This window comes from Cherax quadricarinatus, chromosome 36 (assembly GCF_038502225.1).
Source record: "Cherax quadricarinatus isolate ZL_2023a chromosome 36, ASM3850222v1, whole genome shotgun sequence".
Taxonomy (NCBI): Eukaryota; Metazoa; Arthropoda; class Malacostraca; order Decapoda; family Parastacidae; genus Cherax; species Cherax quadricarinatus.
In genome coordinates this window covers 4788110-4814425 of record NC_091327.1, presented here as the reverse complement: position 1 = coordinate 4814425, position 26316 = coordinate 4788110, and the positions used below count along the sequence as shown (strand labels likewise).

Below are 26316 nucleotides of genomic sequence, written 5' to 3'. Positions count from 1 at the left end.
TTATATGAAGGTGCACATCTTAGCTAATATGTTAACCTGGGCAGACTCAAACACTTTGTGAGAAGGTACTAGATATTATGGGTGTCAAGATTGACTCTTCGTTGTTTCATCCTCCTCATCTCATCCAGTTTCTTCCTGAGAATTGAGTCAATGGATCACTTCCCAGAGGTGCTCCAAGCAAGACGCTATTTGTGAAGGCAATGACTGATGTTCCTCGTAGTTTTGATCTCATTGAGATGATATCACATTCGAACGGATTCAGGATGAGTCCCATTTCCTGTCCCCGTGTCATCACCTGTGTAAGATCATCTAGGAGGGAGTCTTTTGTACCAGATGTTTAGCTCACTGGTCAGCCTGACTATGATTTCCCTAACCGCTATACATCAGAGAAATGATGCAAGAGGATCCCAATGATGGACACCCTCTGATGATAAAACTTCATGCACTCCAAACAAAAGCGTTGATTTCTTGCTGTATCCAGCTGAAACAAAAAGGAAGAGACCAGAGAAATGTTCTTGTGCAGCTGTTAATACCATGTCTCTTTTCAGGAGATTAAATGCATTCTTGAAATCTAATTTTACCACTGCATTGTCCTCAGGTAGGCTGTTGATGATATATTTCCTTGTTGCATGAACTGCTGATTCACTTCCAGGAGGGAATCCAAAGCCAAGATGATTCGACTGAAGCATCATGGCTGCCTCTGTGTGTATACTTCGGACAGAAGCTTTGGAAATGAGGCAGTGAAAAGCGTTGGCCATGACAACTGGCCTAATTCCTACATCCTTTTTTTTTAGGGCACAAAGTGATGCCCCTAAAAAGAAAGTTTTAATTTCATCAGGAATCTGACCAGCCAAGAAGCTGTTAACGAACGTTGCGATCTCTGTAAGCAGTGTCTCTGAAATCTCCCCGAGAAGTGGACTGACTATTTCTTTAAAATGCTGTGGTCTTATTCCAGTGTAGCCCCCAGCAGAACCAGATGGGAATAGCATAATTCCTTTGCAAATGTTTCAGTCCCACACAAACAGTGGTTCCTGTTGCAACCCCTGAATGGGTTGCAATGATTATTATGTATATATATAATTATTATCTTTTCATATAATTTTATATTGCTTACATCTGCGATAATAGCTAAGTCGTAAATGTATTGCTTTATATTGTTATTTGATGTAGTTATGTTGTTAGGTAGGATGTTACACATGTGCTCAGTTCAAGTCTTGATTGTCTAACTACTGTAATTATCGCTTGTGGCTCGTTTCCCTGCCGGCTTCTCGTTGTTGCTGGGCAGTGACCCACGGAGCTATCACGTGATCGAGGGGGGGGGGGTGTCCTCACCTCGCCTGAAGTATTCAGTCTGGTCTAGACTCTCTTGGTGGTCGGACAGATTGTCTGTCTCATTATTCTTGTTAGTTCTGTAGAACTCTGTTCACAGAACATTGTATAGACTTAGTGATTTTCGACGTTGTACTGAGGTTGTGTGTCACATACACTCGAAACATCTCAGGTCCTGAGCTGTAGCTTCTGACCTAATTTGTACTGGTATCTGTGTATTATCACAGTCAGGGATTTTCTTATGCTGAACTTAGATTCAGTAGTATGGGAGTTTTGTGACTTTTGTGGAGGATCTGCAGATGGTCCCTACTTAGTGTCGTTATATTATCTCCTTGTTCCTGATTCTGTGTTGCAGTTGCTTGTTATATTGCTATTGGGCTTAGCATTCTTTTTATTGTTCAAGCAGACTGTTCTGGTTGCCAGTCGGTCAAGAAGTTAGTTTATGTGAGGACTTTGTCAGTCACTTGTTTAAGTCTAGTCGAGTCTTGAGACATAGCAAACTACTTAGAGCACTTACACACATACACACAAACTTGTACATATTTGTAATATCTTATTAAATGTTAATGTACCAGACGGTACTTAAGAATTATAAATGTGATATGTGCTTTCAGCACAATAATACTGTACTCGAGAGAAGTGATATTATATTAATTACTGTGAATAATTTAATTTAATTTGATATACGCCTAGACAACTTAATGACTAATAAATTTATTAAATTTTAATTTCTCTAGTTAGTAGCCTACCAGTTGTAATCCTGAAGCACTATTGAATCATACTAAATTCTAATGGATAATTGGAAAAGGATACTGACTACTTGTTACGAAAACCCAGTAACAGGCTGGAAGCTAGAAGGGCAGTCCTTTCTAGTATTCACTGGAGATTTCTAAGCTTTTAGAATCGCGTTTTTTTGTAACAAATGGGGACCTGTCCAGGATGCTCTTGATCCAAGGTGTTGGAGAAATTGTCCAGTTTGACATACTAGTAACTCTATGATCAAACACTTTGAGTATTTTCCTAATCTGAAGACTTTGAGTTTAGTCTTGTACAACATACCAGGTGGATGTATGTACCTGACTGAGTCTCTTGATCCAAGGAGATGGAAATACTGTTGATGAGCTCTAGCTCTAAGATATCCAACATTAAAATTCCTATTAGGATTACAGTTTCCCATAATCACTCTTTCATAGTACATTTATTTTCGTGATGTATGCCAAAGTGAAACAGTTAATTGATACTCTGACTTTGAGTTGAGTACATTAAAACTTCAGATGTGTTGGCGAGTAGCCAAATATCTCGGTGTGACGTATAACAGGAATTACACCGCAGAAACTGTCAGAGCGTTAATTAAAGATATATTGTTTCTTGCTCATACAGAGATGTCTGATTATGATTCAGATTCAGAAAGCCTAGTGTCACAATTAGGAAGTATGACTCTATTTGATGACATAGAAGAAAGAGCAACTAAGGCAGAAGTGTCTGAGCCTAGTGTAGCTCAGTTCTCTCTCACTCCTTCCCTCACTGACACATTAGTACAGAGTATAGCTGGTTGGATGACTCAGCCTAATACTAGTACAGTGTATGCTACACCTGTATCTACTTATCCTAGACCAGATCTAGACTCTCTAGGGGCGGTTGGACGAAGTTTCCGACCTGAGGACAGTCCAGAAAGACATGTTAATTTCCTTACTCCTCCATTACCCACTGGTCCTATCTCTCAGGAACAGTTTGAGAGGTTTGAACGCCTCATTATGTTGCAGACTGCACAAATAGAGGCACAGAGGAAATTGAACGAAGAAGATTTCCAAAGAGAAAATGTTCGTCTGGGAAGACAACAGACTGATAGATCACAGGACCCATTTAATGTGCAGAAAGCTGCATCCATGGTTCCTAAGTTTTTTGAGAGTGACTTACACACCTATTTTGATGTGTTTGAGAACCAGGCACGTGCTATGAACGGGCCACGTAAGCACTGGGCTACATTGTTGCACACAGCTTTGACAGGAAGAGCTCAAACTTGCACTGATGCTTTACCATTTGCCAAGTACATTAGTTATGATGCTGTCAAGCTAACTATTCTAGAGACATATAACTTGTTACCTGTAAGTTATCAAAGCACATTTCGTACATTACAATGACGACAAGATCAAACTTGTGGAAGGCATTCAGGCTTAATTCGGGGAACTGGAGCACAGATCTAATTCCCTAAATCAAGAGCCCCTCACCAACATCAAGGAACCTTCCTTGAGTGGTCAAACTTGTGTAGAGTTTGCTCGTGAGAAAAAAGTTGCAATTGAGAGATGGTGTAGGTCTGTCAAGTGTAACAACTATGACAGCCTTGTTCAGTTGTTACTACATGAAGAGTTTAACAACTGTATGTCTGCTGACATACAAGAATATCTGATCGATCATACTACCTCGGATATTCTGAAAACTGCAGCATTAGCAGACAATTACGAGATTTCTCACAAACTTGTACGTACTAAAACACAAAGAAACAAGGTAACTAAAAATTGTCCTAGAAGTTGGCAACCTAAATCAGCTGCTCATTGCCGGCCTGATGTATCTGCTACTGTAACTTCTCGTACCTTTACCAGGAAAACTCACAATCCTGAATCTTCTCTGTGGCTAGACAGAAATCTGATATCGAGAAAAAGAAAGTAAAATGTACATATTGTAACAGAAAAGGACATGCTAGAGAGTATTGCTATAAGTTAGAAAGAGATACCAGAAACAGTCGTGCGGCTGGCGCCCCCACACAAGTCGTATCCTCTTCCGTGCAACAAAGGCACCATAATCCTAGTAATACCTCTGATCCTACTGTTTTAGATAATATTACTCAGGACAGATGACTAGCGTCAGAAAGTGTATCTGACAAAAAGATTCGTTCAGCGATGAGTCCTTACTTTTCGAGAGGTAAAGTAGGATTTGACGAATCACATCTAACTGAGATAATTACTTTCAGAGACACTGGCAGTTATCTCACGTTATTAAGAGAAGATGTACTGCCCATAACTGACGATACCTATTGCAAGATAGATGTATTGTTAGAAGCCTATGGAGGGGCTGTTATAAAAGTGCCTCTGCACAAAGTTTATATTGAAACAAGCTATTATACTGGTTATATTTCAGTGGGTATATCCAGTGGTGTATTTCCCATCAGGTCAGTGGACTTGTTGATAGGGAACGATATCCTTCATGCTGGTATATGTAAGGAACCACTTGTGATTGATAATAACACTGATGATAATTATGCCATTGAAGCTTGTAGAGAGAAACCTATTTTATTTCCTCTCAGCGCAATTACTAGAGCTATGTCAAAGATACAACAACCATCCTTGTCTCCTGTTGAGTTTTTTTTTTTAATATTTTATTTAAAAACTTTACAGCTTAAAATTAAATAAAAAGATATAAAATGGGTACAGTAGGATCCTCAATCCTACACAACATACACTAACAAGTTTTAACAACACATTGTAATTGACATAAAAGAGGTTACCCATATACACTCACAAATTTTTCCATATAACATACTAATATAATATAAACAATATAAACTATATAACTATATAAACTATATAAACTATAAACTATATAAACCTTTCAGATTTGTATAGTTAACATACTATGACTGACATATGACAAAGGTTCACAACCTTCACAGTAGATAATCAGAGGAATGACCTACATCACAATCTCAGTTAAAAAAACAAAAACAAAAAAAAACAAAAAAATATAAGATACATGCACTTCCCCAAATTAACCCCTATACAATAAGAATTACCTAAAAACATACATACCTGCCTCACTACAATCCCTCTTTAAGCATTGAAGAAAAAAGGAAAATCCTAAGCCTCTCACTTATACTAAATAAATATTAATAAATATTAGTAAATATTAGTACAGCCTCTTCCACCGGCTGAGCACATTACATCAAGTAAGAGACTAAACCATACTCTCCCATTACAAATTTTTAACGAGGCATTACAAATTTATGGAAGTCATTAGCGTTCCATCTCTCATCAACTGGATAAGCACATTATATAATGCTAAAATAAAGTCAGTACACTCGCTAAAAACCCACAACACTAAACACAAACAACATAATTTAAAAAAACTCTCATTGCGATACGATTATCGCACATGAAATATGCCCAATAAAGGCTATAAACGCACACTCTACAGAAGCCCAAAAGCTCTTCAAGGTCTTACACCTATAATCTTGACACCATTCACACTTAATACATGAAGAAGGTCGTGACGACCCTGACACATCAAACACAGAATTCTCCATTCGTTACTACGTAATTACTTGATATCACCTTTGTTTTCTGTGCCCACTTGCATGCTACATACACTTATGCCACACATCTACACCTTCTATACCCACATACACCTTACTCTCACCCCTCCCCAGGAGGCGACCCCGCTGTGTCCCCCTGAAATTCCCCTTCTCGTATGTAATCCCCAAACCCCCCCCCTTGCTCACTCAGCCCAAGTCGTAGATTCATGAGAAACCCTAACGTTAACATTGTATACCCTTCCGAAAAATCCTTCTCCCACCTCCTCCCATACAGTTCTCCTCCCATACAGTTCTCTATTACGACACATCATACGATAAACCATTACCGCTAGTACCCGCCTCCGCACCTCACAATCCCCCCTCCCCCTCATCACCCACGATATATATATATAATCCACTATTATATAATCCAAAGCTCTTATAACACTCTCATCGAACCCTCCCACATCTAGGCTTAGTGCACGCAGAACCGACACCCCTCGGCCCCCCACCCCCTGTACTACCCTACTTAACCAATACCTAACACCCTCCAGTCCCCCACAAAAGTATACTGCATGGAACGCCGTCTCACCCTCCCCACAGATTCCACACCTTCCGCCCACAATTACCCCTCTGGTTCTTAGTACCTCCCCCGACGGTAGTATGCCATGCAGAAAACGATACGTTACCTCCCTTACCCTAGGCTTTAACTTCAACTTGCTAAACCTATACCAAATACTCTTCCATGCGTACATGGGGAACAATCCCTCAACTGGTACAACAATCCTTTCTTCAAGCAGCCTACACAAAACCCCTACTCGAATCTTCCCGGGTTCTCTAACCAACATCAAAGCCCTCAAAACAGTTTCACATTCCCTCAACTCCACACCACCATACAACTTACCCAACCTATCATGTATTTTTCCCAGCTGCCCTCCACTCATACCTTCGCGCAAAACCTCCCATTTAAGAAACACACATTTAATCCTCCTTCTCAGATCCATCAACCCCAACCCACCCTGGCGCACAGGTAACATTACAACCTCTCTCCTCAGCCAATCGCACCTTGAACCCCACAAAAAGTTGAACACTCGTCTCAGAATTCCCACAATCGCCGTCCCTGTTAATGGGAACACGGCTGTTATGTGCCAAACCTTACTATACAATAATACATTTATAACAATCATTCGTTGTACGAGAGTCAGATGATGAGGTCGCAATGCACCCAGACGCCCCTGAATCCTTTCCATTAATCTATTCGAGTTTTCCTCTCGAGCAGCATCCAAGTCATCCTTATAGGTGATACCACAAATTTTTAAAGACACCGTTTGCTTCCTCACAACGTTACATCTCCCCCCCCCCTCCACCCCATCACCCAACCCCATGATCATTGACTTCTCTCTATTTACCTGCATCCCTGTTGCATTTCCGAACTGTTGCACATCATCCAAAACACCCAACGCCATTCCCTCTCGAACCAGGACTGTTGTATCGTCTACATATCCTATTATTCCTGGCCAGACTTTCCCGACCTCCCCCACACCTCCACTCGTGTCACATACACAACGTTCAACCATTCTATAGAAGGGGTCCTGAATGCACGCAAACAACATTTGTGACATGGGATACCCCTGCCTAAGTCCCCTACCCATTACAATCTCCTCCCCCAAGCATCCATTAATCTGTACCCTCATCTTAGCTCCATTGTACAACATGGTTACCCAATTAACTATTTCTTCCCCATAACCCTGCCTCCTAAGTATAGCTTCCAATGCTCCCCTTTTCACCCTGTCATAGGCCCCCTGCCAGTCTAAGGCCAACAACGCCGCCCTCCCTCCCCCCCTTTTGACTCCACAAAACTTCTCAGTATTCCATGACCCTCAATCATCGACCTTCCAGGCAAACCATACTGCGTTTTCGAAACCACTCTCCCATACCACACATTTAAACCGATTACCCAAGACTTTAGCGAACAACTTATAATCAGCACATAACAGAGATATGGCACGGTACTCCTTGAGGGTGTGCTGCCCCTTACCCTTCTGGACCAACACTACAACTGCTGTTGCTTGCTTGTCCCCTATCACACCCTTCTCCTTCATCTGATTAAATAACCTACCCATGAATCCCCTTATCACCTACCAATGTTGGAGGTAAAATTCAGCCGGGAGACCGTCTATTCCCGGTGCTTTGCCCTTCCTCATTCCCCTTAAAGCCAACTCTATTTCCTCTTCCTTTATTACCCCCCTAAAGCCTTTCTATCACTATTCCCTAAATTACACGTCACATACTCACACACCTTCTCTAAATTCACATTCTCCACCTTCCCACTTGTCCAATACCCTTCATACCATTTATCTGCATACGCACACATTCCTTTCGTAGTTAGTATCTCCTGACCCATTCTATAACCCCCCGTCATCTCATGTACCTCTAACCTCGGAATAGCTGTAACCAGCTGTCTTTGTTTTTGACGTCTCAACACACACGCCGATGGCTTGTCTCCCCAAAGCACCTCCTCTACCCCTGCCTGCACCCTTACCGCTTGAAACCTCTCATTTTGTAACTCCCTCAGTCTCCCCTTGACCTCGGCAATTTCATCCATAGGATAGTTACCCCCCACAGCCTCCTTCCTATAACAGCCCCTTAACCTGTCCTCTAAATAGTTTGAAAGGCCATATTTTAAATCATTTATACGTTTGCCCACCCCCACATAATATTTCCTAATCCTTTCCTTGGCTACACAATCCCACCATTGTACGACATCTACCACTCCCTTTGCCTCCTCACTAAGCTCCTTCCATAGGACAGAAAATCCCACGAACCCCTCTTCATCACTCAATGCACTTACATTTAATTTCCAGTAACTCCTGTATATTACCGCAAGCTCCTCCCACCCAACCTCCACCAACACTGCTCTATGATCCGACCATGCTACTTCAACAGTTTTGAAAAATCTCACTACAACCCCGTGAGAAAGATACACTCTATCTAACCTCGCTGCATACCCTCTCCTAACAAATGTATGCTCTGTCTCCCACGCCCCCCCCCCCTCGAATGCGTCCCTTAACCTAATATCCCTCAATAAATCTCGTAGGGCCACCGACACATAACCTGCCCCTTTCGGTTCCACATCAGCCCTCCTAATGACGCAGTTCCAATCACCTCCTACTATTGCCACCTCCGGTAATGCACGGAAAAAAAACACAAGGTCCTCAAACACAAACTCCTGCTTCACCTGTACGTTATTCTCTGCAGGCGCATATACGCTAATAAAGGCCACACGTTTTCCCATCCACAAACCATCTATGCGCAACACCCTTCCCCCTCCCTCCCTCACTTCTCTGCAAAAAAACGGGCTCGCCTCCCTGATTAATATACCCACCCCTCCTTTCAAACGGGCAGATGGCAGGGTTACCACTCGAAACCCCTCCATCTCCAACACCCTACCCTCCTTAAAATTATGCTCCTGAAGGAACACAACATTAACTCTAAATTTATTCAGAAACATTCTAAATCATTCTCTCTTTACACTATTACACAAACCATTAACGTTTACTGTCATACACCGGAGGCCTATTAAAGTTTCCACCCCTGCCTCCTCTCTTCACTCTTCCTATGGGCACCAGAACGTGTGGGACCACTTGTCACCTGCACACTTCCCTCTCTCCCCCCCCCTTCTTTCGGTGCCTCCTATCATGGCCACCACTACCTTCACCTTCTGCCCATATTTGCTTCCCAGTCCGCTGCGCTGGCGTTAGGACATCATCTGAATCCGACGCAGCAGCTCTCTTTCTTGTGACAGGCGCATCCTCCATGGCTTGGTCTGGGGATGCCTCACAATGTACCTCAACCTCCACTGTACACAGTGGCAATGATCTCGGTGACACCTCAGTCACGCCGTCACTTCCGTCGTCCGAATAGTTCTGTTGTTGATGCACCACAGCCTTCAACTCGTCTTCTACCACCTTTCCAGGAGTAGCCACCTCCTCAGGCGGTGACAAGGACTTCAGAACCTCGGCTAATTCCTCCTCAATTTCCAACACTTCCTCCTGTACTTTTTGCGCAACCCGATCCACTTGAAGTGTCTCTGGGCCAGGAAACTGGTCAAGGCCCTCACCCTCTCCCCCAGCCTTATGCGCCTCATCCACTATCTCGCTCCATAGACTACCACGCCCTCCTTCACGTCGTTGATCATCATCTGCTCCCTCCGGTGTAGAAGCTGATGTCTCCGCCCATGGGCCAGGAGCTCGTTGCCGCTTCCCACATTCCGCCACTATGTGATCATATTCCCCACATAGTCGGCATGTACGCCTTTGCCCGGCGTATGATACCATGACCTGTGTCCTGAATTCCTTTAGGTACATGTAAGACAGTATGGGGTGTCGCAATGTCATTTTTAGGTTAAAAGTGCCCTCTGGCATACCTGTGTAGGCACCTGTCACCCACTTACCATGCTGGGCCAAATGAACAGTTCCGTATTCCTCAAAAACTTTTCTGATATCTGTCTCATCAGCCTCAAAGGGGACATTACGCAGTTTAATCCAAGTATAATGTCTGGATACATCGATCATCCTCACACGCACAGCTGGTGTTGCATCAAGACTTACGTCCTGAAAATGGTTGACCAACGACTCGTAAACCGTTGCTGAGAGCAGTTTCACAAAAAAATCTACGTGCTCCGTTCAATGCTACTCCGTACAACTCGCCATCCTGAATGCCATACGTGTCTCTGATGATTTTAGGTAGTAAAACCTGGGCTGAAGCTGGCGTTATTGCCCCACTGAGAAGTTCAACACCGACAGTGTTAATCCTGCATCTGTAACTGAACGCCATGTTGACTAATGGTAGTTCTCCTGGGCTGACGACAGAGGCGCGACAAGCACCACCTCACACTACTGCAGTCAGGGAACTGAAGTGCGTTTGCGCAGGAGGTCTGCACGGCCCAATAGCGATGCAGACAATGAAAAAACAGGAAGTTCCAATAACATCCTATTTTAAAAATTGTTTAGCGCTTTCTGTGAATTAATTAAAAGCGACTCCTGTTGAGTTAGTGGATGACAATGATTTGGCCTTGAATATGTTGTTTAGTGACGCTCTGCGCCCAGGGTCATTAACATTGACTCCCCCCGGTCATCAACCTAGTCAGGACACAACTGACGTTAAATTTCTAACTCATGATGATTTAATCAAGGATCAGTTTGTTGATCAGTCACTGGAAAGACTGAGAGATATAGCAGTTACTGAGAGTGAAGCAAAGGATCTCGATAATTGTTACTATTATAGTAATGGTGTACTTAAGGAGAAAAATACATGTAAGTTGTCAGCTGATAGTGTTTCCACCACAGTCAAGCATCTCGTAGTGTTACCAGTTACATTTCGTGAACAAGCCATTGATTTTGCTCACAATAGTCCCATAGGAGGACATTTGGGTGTCAAGAAGACACTTGGTAAACTGGCAAAACATTTTACTTGGCCAAAGATGAAGGAAACAGTAGCTGATCATGTGCGACGTTGCCACGTGTGTCAAGTGACAGGCAAGCCAGCATACACACCTCCACCTACACCTCTCACTGAGTTCATTAGTAGCAAAGTTCAGTTCATCTGGACTAGTGATTGTTCAGATTTGTTCAAAAGGTTGAAGCATCTGCTTTCCTCTGCTCCATTGTTGAGTCCTAATTTCAATCTTTCCATCTTTTTACATATAGATGCGAGTTGTTATGCAGTGGGAGCTGTGCTGCTCCAGCAGTCAACATCCACTGATATTCTCCATACTATATGTTACTATTCATCTAAGCTCAAACGACACCAGAAAAATTATGCTCTAGCTCTTGTGGTGTCCTTTGAACATTTTGACGAGTATTTGGGCACTTTCCCATTTAAAATTTACGTAATTTTATGTACAAATACCTTTTGTTACTTGCTATGTCAAATTCAGTAGAGTAACTTAATCCCTCCAGCCCATATTAACTATGTATACTCATGTCATGTCTAATTATTATATTTATATATTCACAGTAGTGTTGTGTATGAGGAGGAGACATAAGCTGAGTGATGAGTGGGTAGTGTCGTGTGGGAGATGTTACTGCTTGGCAGAACACTGTCCTGCCGCAGACCCCCCCCTTCACTACACACCTTAAGCTGTTTCATACTCAGATGTCCATATTGCATAGCATTCCACAACCACTACTTAAGAGTGGAATGCAGTCTCCTCTACTATCATCGAGCCTCATCGTGCCCTTCTTGTCTATGCTATCCTGTCTCTACAATGATGTACATAACCACGAGTATGCGGAGATACGATACTGTGTACTGCCCTGGTACTAGGGGCATATCCTAGTGACAGACGCTGTGAAATTGTAGAGGTGCTTGGCACAAGAGAGACTCTGATTAATGTTTATATTAAATTGTATTGATATGAGTAATCAGTAATAATGTGAAAGACATTAATGCAACTCCTAGTGCGACCGTTTGTCGTGTTGGGGGGGTGTTGCAACCCCTGAATGGGCTGCAATGATTATTATGTATATATATAATTATTATCTTTTCAAATAATTTTATATTGCTTACATTTGCGATAATAGCTAAGTCGTAAATGTATTGCTTTATATTGTTATTTGACGTAGTTATGTTGTTAGGTAGGATGTTACATATTATGTGCCCAGTTCAAGTCTTGATTGTCTAACTACTGTAATTATCACTTGTGGCTCGTTTCCCTGCTGGCTTCTCATTGTTGCTGGGCAGCGACCCATGGAGCTATCACGTGACTGAGTGGGGGAGGGTGTCCTCACCTCACCTGAAGTATTCAGTCTGGTCTAGACTCTCTTGGTGGTCGGACAGATTGTCTGTCTCATTATTCTTGTTAGTTCTGTAGAACTCTGTTCACAGAACATTGTATAGACTTAGTGATTTTCGACGTTGTACTGAGGTTGTGTGTCACATAGACACTCGAAAACATCTCAGGTCCTGAGCTGTAGCTTCTGACCTAATTTGTACTGGTATCTGTGTATTATCACAGTCGGGGATTTTCTTATGCTGAACTTAGATTCAGTAGTATGGGAGTTTTGTGACTTTTGTGGAGGATCTGCAGATGGTCCCTACTTAGTGTCGTTATATTATCTCCTTGTTCCTGATTCTGTGTCGCAGTTGCTTGTTATATTGCTATTGGGCTTAGCATTCTTTTTATTGTTCAGGCAGACTGTTCTGGTTGCCAGTCAGTCAAGAAGTTAGTTTATGTGAGGACTTTGTCAGTCACTTGTTTAAGTCTAGTCGAGTCTTGAGACATAGCGAACTACTTAGAGCACTTACACACATACACACAAACTTGTACATATCTGTAATATCTTATTAAATGTAAATGTACCAGACGGTACTCAAGAATTATAAATGTGATATGTGCTTTTAGCACAATAATACTGTACTCGAGAGAAGTGATATTATTTTAATTACTGTGAATAATTTAATTTAATTTGATATACGCCTAGACAACTTAATGACTAATAAATTTATTAAATTTTAATTTCTCTAGTTAGTAGCCTACCAGTTGTAATCCTGAAGCACTATTGAATCATACTAAATTCTAATGGATAATTGGAAAAGGATACTGACTACTTGTTACGAAAACCCAGTAACAGGCTGGAAGCTAGAAGGGCAGTCCTTTCTAGTATTCACTGGAGATTTCTAAGCTTTTAGAATCGCGTTTTTTGTAACAGTTCCACAGTGGGGAAAGGGGTGCTAGAACTATTGGTGCCGTTGCAGGGTTCACTACTAGTGCAATGTATGGAGTCCCTTAGCCTCGGAGAAGTAAGTGAAATGTCTTCCAGTAACAACAACTAGCTCTGCTGGGTGCATGGTTCTTGTAGGATAGCTGGTTAAGTAGTTAAGGCACTGTGAACATTGTTCTGTCTCTTGAGGAGAGAGAATGTGACACAGGATCTAATCCTGGGTGGCAGCAGTTTGGTAAATGATTCAGTATATACATATATATATATATATATATATATATATATATATATATATATATATATATATATATATATATATATATATGTCGTGCCGAATATGTAAAACTGGTCAATTAGCAAGAACTCATTTAAAATTAAGTCCTTTCTAAAATTTTCTCTTATACGTTTAAAGATATATTTTTTTCATTAATGGTAATGAAAAAAATTTAATTTTGCACCAAAAGAATCTTAGAAAACTTACCTAACCTTATTATAACAAGAAAAATTTATTTTAGCCTAACCCAACTATATATATTTTAGATTTGTTTACAATAATTTAATACTAAGCAAACCCAGTGAAAAATATTTTTTTCGTTAGGTTCAGAATGATTTTGGCGAAATTATTGCATACACAAATTTTCACTTGTCCTATATGGCAAGATGAGCGTTGCTATTTAAGCCAAGATCGCAAGTTCTGCCTATTCGGCACGACATATATATATTTGTGGCCATATCCCACAAAGGCAGGATTTTACCTGGAGAGGATTTAGGGGCTCACCAAACCTGCGGCTTGGTCTGAGATCAGGCCTCATGGTGGATGAGTGTCTGATCAACCAAGCTGTTACTGCTGGTCCCACGCAAGTTGACGTACAAACCACAGCCCGGTTGATCAGGTACTGACTTTAGGTGCCTGTTCAGTGGCTTCGTAAAGACAGCCCGGGGTCTATTGGTAATCCCCCCTGTGTATGCTGGGAGGCAGTTGAACATTCTTGGGCCCCAGACACTTATTGTGTAGTCTCTCAGTGTACTCGGTGCATCCCTGGTTTTCATCGGGGGAATGTTGCATCTCCTGCCGAGTCTTTTGCTTTCATAGGGAGTGATTTTCGTGTGCAGGTTTGGTACCAATCCTTCCAGGACCTTCCAAGTGTATATTATCATGTATCTCTCTCGCCTGCATTCCAGGGAATACAGATCAAGGACCTTCAACCGTTCCCAGTAATTTAGGTGTCTTATCGTACTTATGTGTGCTGTGAAAGTTCTTTGTACACTCTCCAGGTCTGCAATGTTGCCTGCCTTGAAGGGGGTCGTTAGTGTACAGCTTGGCGTCCCTAGTTTTGAAGGTACTTATTATCCATCCTATCATTTTTCGAGCAGATGAGGTGAACACATTGCTGTGGTCTCTGAAGGCGAATTCCTCGAACATTATCACTCCCAGGTCCTTCACATTACTTTCCCGCTCTATTGTATGGTTAGAATTTGTTGTATACCCTGAAACTTTTAATTTCCTCAGGTTTCCCATATCTGAGTAGTTTAAATTTCTCCTCATTGAACTTCATATTGTTTTGAGTGACCCATTCGAAGTTTTGGTTGATGTCCGCGCTGAGTCTTGCGGTGTCTTCGATGGAGGTCACTGCCATGTTAATCCGGGTGTCATCCGCAAAGGATGTCTGAAATGAGGATGAGGAATAGAATGGGAGCGAGTACTGTTGCCTTGTGGAACAGAGCTTTTACCATGGCTGCCTGGGACTTTACTCTGTTTATTATTATTCTTTGTGTTCTGTTTATCAGGAAGTTATAGATCCATCTACCAACTTTTCCTGTTATTCCTTTATCACTCATTTTGTGTACTATTACACCATGGTCACACTTGTTGAAAGCTTCTGCAAAGCCTGTGTATACTACATCTGTATTTTGTTTATCCTCTACAGCATCCAGGACCTTGTCATAGTGGTCCAGTAGCTGGGACAGGCAGGAGAGACCTGCTCTAAACCCATGTTGCCCTGGGTTGTGTAATTGATGGGTATCTAGATGGTTGGCGATCTTGCTTCTTAGAACCCTCTCAAAGATTTTTATGATATGGGATGTTAGTGCTATCGGTCTGTAGTTCTTTGCAATTCCTTTACTGCCACCTTTGTGGAGTGGGGCTATGTCTGTTGTTTTTAGTGTGTGTGGGATGACCCCTGTGTCCATGCTCCCTCTCCATATAATGCTGAAGGCACGCGATAGCGGCTTCGTGCAGTTCTTGATGAACACGGAGTTCCATGAGTCTGGGCCTGGGGCAGAGTGCATGGGAATATCATTTATTCTCTTCAAAGTCTTGTGGAGTTAGGTTAATATCCGAGATTTCTGAGATGACCAAATTTTGGGTTTCGTTCATAAAGAATTCATTTGGATTGTCGACCCTTAGTCTGGGCAGCGGCTCGTTGAACACTGAGCCATATTGGGACTTTAGTATCTTATTCATTTCTTGGCTATCATCTGTGTATGTCCCATCCCGCCTAAGCAGGGCACAATACTGGATGCTGTTTTTCCTTAGATGACCCAAAATGAAAAACAAAAGTTTCTCTTTTTAACTTCAGTAATATTAAATATACACAGGAGAAGGGGGTTACTAGGCATTTTAGTCGGGAGCAAGGGAAGATTTCTGTTCCATTTCCAGATGGAGATAAGAAGATATAAAAAGAAGAACTAGTAAGAAAATAGAAGAAAGCCTAGAGGGGTGTGTATAAAGAAGTGTGTGTAAGTAGAAATAGCAAGACGTACGTGAAATCTTGCATGTTTATGAGATGTTACATGTTCATGATGTGTATTATAAACGAGCGTGATAAATTAATGATACCAAACTGTGATGACATATTATGGTGAAATTATCTTCAAATTATTAATAACAAATGAGTGTAAAAGATGCATATAAGTTTCTCTGATCATTTGCTCATTAATATATAAACAGATTCTGCTTACCGTAAACTGTGGATGAACTAAATTCACAAACTGAAAAACATTGTCTGTCACAGTCGTGGTCGTTCATGTAATACATCTCATCTCGAAAGAGTTCGATACAGAAGCCATCTCCAGTAGGCTCGTGCTTGGACCGCGTAGCGGACCAGAAAGGTGTTCCACTAGGAACTTCCTCGCCTGTAGAGTAACGGAATACTCCGTTACTGCTGTCTCTGGTGCCATCCATCCAATATGTGTAGCTGGTGTCTCCTGTAATGTTCCCTCACATTATAATCGAATGGTAAATAAAATTTCATTTACAGCATTATAATTGAAGGTATAAAATTGCCATTGAATTCATTTTGTATAAAACGTGGCTTTGAAGTTGCAAATACTATACAGACATAATGACACCATCAGTCACACACATGTGTGACTGATGGTAAGGACAGGCATACTGACACCATCAGTCACATGTGTGACTAAGGCTACATTATTAACCCTAATATTATTTACTAACAGTTTAAACCTACGTAAGACCACTTTAAGGTGAAAATCTGTCAAATAGTTTGTGTGTAAACTCAATGCCTGCCATTTGGGTTTGCTTCGGTTGGATGTTAAGGGTTCCCTAAACTCCATCAGTTTATGAATCCAGTGGGCGGGTCACTTATTTACGAACGAATCCGGTTGGTGGAATTTCTGGATTCCAATAAATTTCCACAGGAGGTGTTTCCTTATGACACCTGCTATCCATGTTCACCTAGCAGTAAAATAGGTACCAGGATGTTAGTCGACTTGTATGGTCGCATCCTGCGGACAAAATTGACTTAATTTGCCCTAATGCTCTTCATAACAAGAGACTTTCTATATAGTGCTGTGTCATTGATTGTAGCTTGGTCTGTATACCTTGTACATGTACTTGTAGAAAGATTATTATTATTATTATTATTATTATTATTATTATTATTATTATATTATTATTATTATTAGTATTATTATAATATTATTATTATAATAATAATAATAATAATAATAATAATAATAATAATAATAATAATAATAATAATAATAATTATTATTATTATTATTATTATTATTATTATTATTATTGTATTTAAAAGTAATAAAATAGTGTTAAGCACAAAAGTAAGACACTAGCAAGCTGTGAAAATTGGGCAGACATAAGAAGCATGTCACTCTGCGGCACTTTAAATATATAATAGGCTATTATAGACAATTTCATTATATCATCTATGACAAGTTTTCGAAACTATATAATTTCATCTTAAAATACAAAAATAAATTGATATAAGTGTGAGTTGGGGCAGCCAGGCGAGCGTACAGAAGTATACGATAGAGAGTAATACCAATAGGACGCTCTCTCTGGTCCACTACCACCAGAGAAACTCTGTATATTATTGGGGGAACCACAGAAAACCATTCATTTCCTATGACTTAAATGTTACCTGTCCAACAGAAAGCCGTCTGTGTTGTTCCAGGGACATAGAAGTGTAACTAAAGATTTTGAATTAGGAACCCCACAGGGAGGTGTGCTCAGTCCCACACTGTTCAATATTCTAATTAATGCATTACTTAATGCTATGCCTAGTCACCCCATCATTATGTGATTAGTTTTGCTGATGATATAATGATTCACACCACCGGATTCTCCAACACACAAAACATTCTTAATCATGTCCTAGCCTCGTGTCAGGACCTGGGGTTGATAATCTCTGCTGATAAAACAAAGATACTCAATAGGCGTCCTCCTCGACAGAGAGGCACAGTTCTTCAGATCCAGTTGCATGATGGGTCTCTTCTGGAATATGTAAGCTGATACAGGTATCTAGGCTTTGAGGTTCCACTACTTGGACCTGTTGTAACAAGACTTTGTCGCCAATACAAAGAAAAACTGAGAGTTATGGCAAGTTTTCATCCCAGGTATGGTGCTAATGTTAAAATTGTGAAAATGATGTATCTTGCTTATATTAGATCATTGGTTGATTATGCTGCGCCACTACTTGCTCTTGTGTCTGACTGGAAGCTTGGAGGGCTGGAAAAACTGCAGAACGAAGCAATGAGGATCATCCTAGGATGCCCTCGTACTACCAAAATTTTAAATATGCAAAAAGAACTTGATATTCCAAGCATCAGAGATCGTGTTACTGAAAGAAATATCCTAATTGGGGTTAATATGCTCAGGCAGCCCATTCAAACCCCTGCACAGAAGCCCTCCAAACTTTCCTCAGCACTGGTGAACACTCCTCCAGATGGATCGAAAAGACTGGAACCGACCTCCGCATGAATCAGATACATGATCTATGTCAAGTAAGGCAACAGCGGCACTTCTCCGCTCCATGGGATATTACCCCGTTCCAGACTACCATTCCTCCATTTCTTCCCCAAACTACTTCTTAAATCACAACCAAAACTTCGCCTTGAAGCCAAACATGATGCTTTAAGCTGTATTGATAACTTAGTCACACAGCACACACTCTCGCAAATTATTTACTTTGATGGTTCTGTTCACCAATCCACTGGTGCAGCTGGTAGTGCTGCTGTTGTACAGAGTGATGGCTCTCTAAAAGAAACTGGAGCACGCATCAATAATTGGGCCTCTACCCTTCAGACAGAACCGTTTGCCATACTCCTTGCACTGAAATGCATCTATGTATCTAAGATTGACAATTTAATTGTAATTGATTCTCTGTCATCCATAAATGCTCTCAACTCATTAAGCATAAATTGTGGCATGCTTGTGTCAGAAGCCAGACACAGATATGGTAAGATTGTGGACAGTGGAGTCAGAGTGCACATGCTGTGGATTCTATCTCACATTGGTCTTCGGATGCATGATAGAACTGATAAATTGGCTAAGCTGTATGCTTTCAAAGAGGGAATAGATTACAATCTTGGCTTGTCAGATAGCAGTTTGAGAACAATAATACGAAAAGAACTTCAACTGGATTTTATTGACTTAAGACTCAGGGAGACTGACACCAGTCAGTCCATCTATCATCATTCTATCATGCAGGAGGAGCCACATGTCTATGGTGCATCCAACAAAATATTAGACTCTTGGATGTCACTACCGCCCGCCTCCGGCTGGGTTACAAGTATCTTTGGCAGGTTAAATCACCGCCACCAGATGTAGACCAAACGAAATGTAAACTTTGCCAGATGGACTATTGTCACACTCTGCGTCATTATGTACTGGAGTGCGATAAAATTAATGAATTTAGAAACAACTCACTCAGAAATGTTCAAGAAATGGCAAAGTATTTTATCCACACTGGTATATTACAGACCATTCTGGAGAAATACCATGACTTTGCTAGCTGTAAATAAAGCATTACCACGTGTGTGTGTGTGTGTGTGTGTGTGTGTGTGTGTGTGTGTGTGTGTGTGTGTGTGTGTGTGTGTGTGTGTGTGTGTGTGTGTGTGTGTATTTGTGTGTGTGTATGTGTGTGTGTGTGTGTGTGTGTGTGTGTGTATGTGTGTGTGTGTGTGTGTGTGTGTGTGTGTGTGTGTGTGTGTGTGTGTGTGTGTGTTTGTGTGTGTGTGTGTGTGAGTGTGTGTGTGTGTGTTTGTGTGTTTGTGTGTGTGTGTGTGTGTATGTGTACTCACCTAATTGTGGTTGCAGGGGTCGAGACTCAGCTCCTGGCCCCGCGTGTGTTAGTTACCATTTTGTCCTAGGCACATGTCGATTAGACACTAGGCCTGTTGTATATGCGTGCATGTGTGTGTGTACTCACCTATTTGTACTCACCTATTTGTGGTTGCAGGGGTCGATTCACAGCTCCTGGCCCCGCCTCTTCGCTGAATGCTACTAGGTCCTCTCTCTCCCTGCCCCATGAGCTCTTTCATACCTCGCCTTTAAACTATGTATGGTTCCCGCCTCCACTACGTCACTTTCTAGGCTATTCCACGGCCTGACTACTCTATGACTGAAGAAATACTTCCTAACATCCCTTTGATTCATCTGAGTCTTCAACTTCCAATTGTGACCTCTTGTGTCTGTGTCCCTTCTTTGGAACAGCCCGTCTTTGTCCACGTTGTCTATTCTGCGCAGTATTTTATATGTCGTTATCATGTCTCCCCTTACCCTCCTGTCCTCCAGTGTCGTCAGGCCGATTTCCCTCAACCTTTCTTCGCAAGACAATCCCCGTAGCTCTGGGACTAGTCTTGTTGCAAACCTTTGCACTTTCTCTAATTTCTTGACGTGCTTAACTAGGTGTGGATTCCAAACTGGTGCTGCATACTCCAGTATGGGCCTGACGTAAATGGTATACAGAGTCTTAAACGAATCCTTACTGAGGTATCGGAACGCTATCCGTAGGTTTGCCAGGTGCCTGTATGCTGCAGCAGTTATCTGATTGATGTGCGCCTCAGGAGATATGCTCGGTGTTATACTCACCCCCAGATCTTTTTCCTTGAGTGAGGTTTGCAGTCTTTGGCCATCTAAACTATATTGTGTCTGCGGTCATCTTTGCCCTTCCCCAATCTTCATGATTTTGCATTTGGCAGGGTTAAATTCAAGGAGCCAGTTGCTGGACCAGGTTTGTAGCCTGTCCAGGTTTCTTTATAGTCCTGCCTGATCCTCATCCGACTTGATTCTTCTCATTAACTTCGCATCGTCTATCCCTTCCGTTATGTCATTCACATATACCAAGAAAAGCACAGGTCCTTGGACTGACCCCTGTGGAACCCCGCTTGTCACAGGCGCCCACTTTGACACCTCGTCACGTACCATGACTCGTTGTTGCCTCCCTGTAAGGTATTCTCTTTTCCATTGCAGTGCCTTTCCTGTTATGTGTGCCTGATCCTCTAGCTTTTGCAGTAACCTCTTGTGAGGAACTGTGTCGAAGGCCTTCTTGCAGTCCAAAAAAATGCAGTCGATCCACCCCTCTCTCTCTTGTCTTACTTCTGTCACCTTGTCATAAAACTCTAATAAGTTTGTGACACAGGATTTTCCCTCCCTGAAACCATGCTGGTTGTCAATTATACACTTGTTTCTTTCAAGGTGCTCCACCACTCTCCTCCTGATGATCTTCTCAATGACCTTGCATACTATACACGTTAGTGATACAGGTCTGTAGTATAGTGCCTCATGTCTGTCTCCCTTTTTAAAAATTGGGACTACATTTGCCATCTTCCATACCTCGGGGAGTTGCCCAGTTTCAAATGATGTATTGAAGATCTTTGTTAATGGTACACACAAAGTCTCTGCTCCCTCTTTAAGGACCCACGGAGAGATGTTGTCTGGTCCCACCGCCTTTGAGGTGTCAAGTTCGCATAGCAGCTTCTTCACCTCCTCCTTGGTTATATGTACCTCATCCAGCACTTGCTGGTGCACCCCCCTGCTCTGATTTCCTGGAGTCCTACTGGTTTCCACTGTAAATACTTCTTTAAATCTTGTGTTGAGCTCCTGACATACCTCCCGGTCGTTTCTTGTGAATTTCCCATCACCCTTCCTCAGTCTGATTACCTGGTCCTTGACTGTTGTTTTCCTCCTGATGTGGCTGTACAACAGCTTCGGGTCAGTCTTTACTTTTGATGCTATGTCATTTTCGTATTGCCGCTGAGACTCCCTTCTTATCTGTGCATATTCGTTTCTGGCTCTTCGGCTAATCTCTTTATTTTCCTGAGTTCTCTGTCTTCTGTACCTTTTCCATTCTCTAGTACACCTAGTTTTTGCCTCCCTACACCTTTGGGTGAACCAAGGACTCGTTCTGTTCTTCCCATTATTTCTGTTTCCCTTGGGAACAAACCTCTCCTCTGCCTCCTTGCATTTTGTTGCCACATAGTCCATCATTTCTTGTACTGGTTTTCCTGTCAGTTCCCTCTCCCACTGAATGTCTTGAAAGAAGTTCCTCAAGCCTGAGTAGTTCCCCCTTTTGTAGTTTGGTTTTTCCCACCCTATTCGTGCTGCTCTCTCCACTTGGAGGTCAACTATGTAGTCGAAGCACAGAACCACATGATCACTAGCTCCCAGGGGCCTTTCAAACATGATATCCTCGATGTCCGAACTACTCAAGGTCCAGTCTTGCTGGTTCATCCTCTCCTCTCACTCTGGTAGTGTCTCTAACATGTTGATGCATGAGGTTCTCCAGTACCACATCCATCATCTTGGCTCTCCATGTTTTGGGACCCCCATGGGGGCTCCAGGTTTTCCCAGTCAATCTCCTTGTGATTGAAATCACCCATAACTAGTAACTTTGCTCCCCCCATGTGTGCTCTCCTGGCCATCTCGGCTAGTGTGTCGATCATTGCTCTGTTGCTCTCATCGTATTCTTCTCTTGGCCTCCTGCAGTTCTGTGGTGGGTTGTACATTACTGCAATTATCACCTTAGGTCCCTCAGACTGGACTGTTCCTACTAAGTAGTCCCTTTCGCCCATGCCATCCATTCCTTCCATTTTCTCAAAACCCCACTGGTTTTTAATGACCAGTACAACTCCTCCTCCCCCTCTCCTCCCTCTGTCTTTCCTGAGGATTTGATATCCGGATGGAAAGATTGAATCTGTTATTATTCTGGTGAGTTTTGTTTCTGTGAGTGCTATTATGTCTGGGGATGTCTCTTTGATTCTTTCGTGCCACTCCTCATACTTGTTTGTTATTCCATCTGCATTTGTATACCACACCTTCAACTTCCTTTCTAAGACTGTGGTCTGGGAAGTATATTGGGGTTGGGGAAGTGGGAGACCTGGTAAGGAACTATGGGTTGTTGCTGTGGGGGTGAAGTTTGTAATGTAGCTGGTGGGGGCATTGGATGTGGCATGGGTGTTTTGATTTAGAGTGTTTGGTTGCACTGGGGTTGACCTGGTTGGGAGGCTTCTATAGGAAGTTGTGAGGGAGGCTGTATTTGATCTTCTTCCTGGGTCTGGGATCTCCTGTCTGTCTTCTTATCCCCTCTCTTTCCTCCTTTCGCCTTTGTACCATCTCTCTGTTTCTTCCTTTCTTCTTGTGTTCTGTCGTGGTCGAGATACACCTTCCTGTATGCCGTCATGTCCCTTAATCGTGCTTTCTCCTGCAGGATCCTGGTCCGAGTCGCTTCTGCCTTGAAGGTCACTCTCACTGGCCAGGTTCTTTTTTTTACAAACCCCCCTATTCTCCGAAAATTTTCCAGCTGGGTCATATCGTCTTCTCCTATTGCTTTCATGATGCTTTCAATTGCTTTTTTTTCCCCTTGTTTTCTTGCTTCATATGTTTCCCCTTCGACTTCCTGGAGCAAATACACAAAGACTGACCTCACCCTTTCATTCTCCCACTGCATATCCCTGTGTATCCCCTCATTTAATTTGGTTTCCTCCACTGCAGCTTTCCTTTCATCAGTTTCACTGGCTAATGTACTTGGGCTCAGTGGCCTGTCATTTTCCCTTCTCGGCTTTCCTTGGGCTCTGTTGTTGTCTGTTAGGGCCTCCACATAAAGCTTAGCTCTTTCATTTGCTACAGTCTCCTCTGATAGAGCATCTCCATGCATTTGTGCCCCTTCTTTCCCTACAGTCCTCTTATTTGTGGCTGAAGTAGCAGTCTCTGTTGTCAATCCCAAAATGTTCTTTAGTTCTTTAGGCTGTTTCAGATTTTTCAATTCCTCTTCTAAACTCTGTATCCTAGCTTCTGCTCCTTTGACATGTACCTCCCACTTCCTGCTTTCCATATCTATCCTCTCTTCCATTCTCATGCTAAGTTCTTCTAGTTTCTTTTCCCTTTCATGATCCCTTTTTATGAGCTCTGCTGCCCAATCTTCCTTTGCATTTTCCTCCTCCTGTCCCTTGGTTTTTCTTGTTGCTCTCTGGCAACCCATTTTTGTTTTATCCTGATTGCCTCAGAGTGGGAAACCTATGTAGTTCTGTATGTTAGGTTAGTAGTGTGTATGTCAGAGTGTGGGGGGGGAAGTAGTGGAGGAACTGTGGCTATGTGGGAGCTGAGTGGGGAGGGGTGGGGAGGGTTTAGGGTGAACGGGGAAGGGGAGGGTGATCGAGGGAGGGGAGGGATCAGGGGAAGTAGTGAGATGTCGGTGGTGAGGGGGGGAGTGTGTGTCTGGATATGTGTGTGTGTGTGTGTGTGTGTGTGTGTGTGTGTGTGTGTGTGTGTGTGTGTGTGTGTGTGTGTGTTGTGTGTGTGTGTGTGTGTGTGTAATTTTGTGTGTAATTGTGTGTGGAATTATGTGTGGGTTTATTATGTACTGAAAGGTAGGTGGCTTGTGCGTTTCAGGTAAGTCTCAGTGGACCTTGGCTGCCCACACCTTCTTGTGACCTGACCCCCAACCTCCTGGGACTTACCGGCACTTACTTACAGTGTGTGTGTGTGTACTCACCTATTTACTCACCTATTTGTGGTTGCAGGGGTCGAGTCACAGCTCCTGGCCCCGCCTCTTCGCTGATTGCTACTAGGTCCTCTCTCTCCCTGCCCCATGAGCTCTATCATACCTCGCCTTAAAACTATGTATGGTTCCTGCCTCCACCACATCACTTTCTAGGCTATCCCATGGCCTGACTACTCTATGACTGAAGAAATACTTCCTAACATCCCTTTGATTCATCTGAGTCTTCAACTTCCAATTGTGACCTCTTGTGTCTGTGTCCCATCTCTGGAACATCCCGTCTTTGTCCACCTCGTCTATTCCGCGCAGTATTTTATATGTTGTTATCATGTCTCCCCTGACCCTCCTGGCCTCCAGTGTCGTCAGGCCGATTTCCCTCAACCTTTCTTCATAGGACAATCCCCGTAGCTCTGGGACTAGTCTTGTTGCAAACCTTTGCACTTTCTCTAATTTCTTGACGTGCTTGACTAGGTGTGGATTCCAAACTGGTGCTGCATACTCCAGTATGGGCCTGACGTAGATGGTATACAGAGTCTTAAACGAATCCTTACTGAGGTATCGGAACGCTATCCGTAGGTTTGCCAGGCGCCCGTATGCTGCAGCAGTTATCTGATTGATGTGCACCTCAGGAGATATGCTCGGTGTTATACTCACCCCCAGATCTTTTTCCTTGAGTGAGGTTTGCAGTCTTTGGCCATCTAAACTATATTGTGTCTGCGGTCTTCTTTGCCCTTCCCCAATCTTCATGACTTTGCATTTGGCAGGGTTAAATTCAAGGAACCAGTTGCTGGACCAGGCTTGTAGCCTGTCCAGGTCTCTTTGTAGTCCTGCCTGATCCTCGTCCGATTCGATTCTTCTCATTAACGTCACATCATCTGCAAAGAAGGACACTTCTGAGTCTATCCCTTCCGTTATGTCGTTTATGTATACCAAGAACAGCACAGGTCCTAGGACTGACCCCTGTGGAACCCCGCTTGTCACAGGCGCCCACTCTGACACCTCGTCGCGTACCTCGTCGCGTTGTTGCCTCCCTGTCAGATATTCTCTGATCCATTGCAGTGCCTTTCCTGTTATGTGTGCCTGGTCCTCTAGCTTTTGCAGTAACCTCTTGTGAGGAACTGTGTCGAAGGCCTTCTTGCAGCCCAAAAATACACAGTCGATCCACCCCTCTCTCTCTTGTCTTACTTCTGTCACCTTGTCATAAAACTCTAGTAGGTTTGTGACACAGGATTTTCCTTCCCTGAAACCGTGCTGGTTGTCAATTATACACTTGTTTCTTTCCAGGTGCCCCACCACTCTCCTCCTGATGATCTTCTCCATGACCTTGCATACTATACACGTTAGTGATACAGGTCTGTAGTTTAGTGCCTCATGTCTGTCTCCCTTTTTAAAAATTGGGACTACATTTGCCATTTTCCATGCCTCAGGGAGTTGCCCAGTTTCAAATGATGTGTTGAAGATCTTTGTTAATGGCTCACACAATATCTCTTCTCCCTCTTTAAGGACCCATGGAGAGATGTTGTCTGGTCCCACCGCCTTTGAGGTGTCAAGTTCGCATAGCAGCTTCTTCACCTCCTCCTTGGTTATATGTACCTCATCCAGCACTTGCTGGTGTGCCCCCCTGTTCTGATTTCTTGGAGTCCTACTGGTTTCCACTGTAAATACCTCTTTAAATCTTGTGTTGAGCTCCTGACATACCTCTCGGTATTTTCTTGTG

General features: G+C 42.7%; 1 protein-coding gene across 1 annotated transcript in view; it reads right to left on the bottom strand.

The window, feature by feature from the left end:
- Nucleotides 1-26316, bottom strand: part of LOC128691463 (macrophage mannose receptor 1) — a 147653-nt gene that overhangs the window by 9673 nt on the left and 111664 nt on the right. Inside the window, exon 6 of the mRNA XM_070091637.1 lies at nt 16300-16545. Within this exon, the coding sequence (XP_069947738.1) occupies nt 16300-16545 (246 nt within the window). The remainder of the gene's footprint in view (nt 1-16299; nt 16546-26316) is intronic.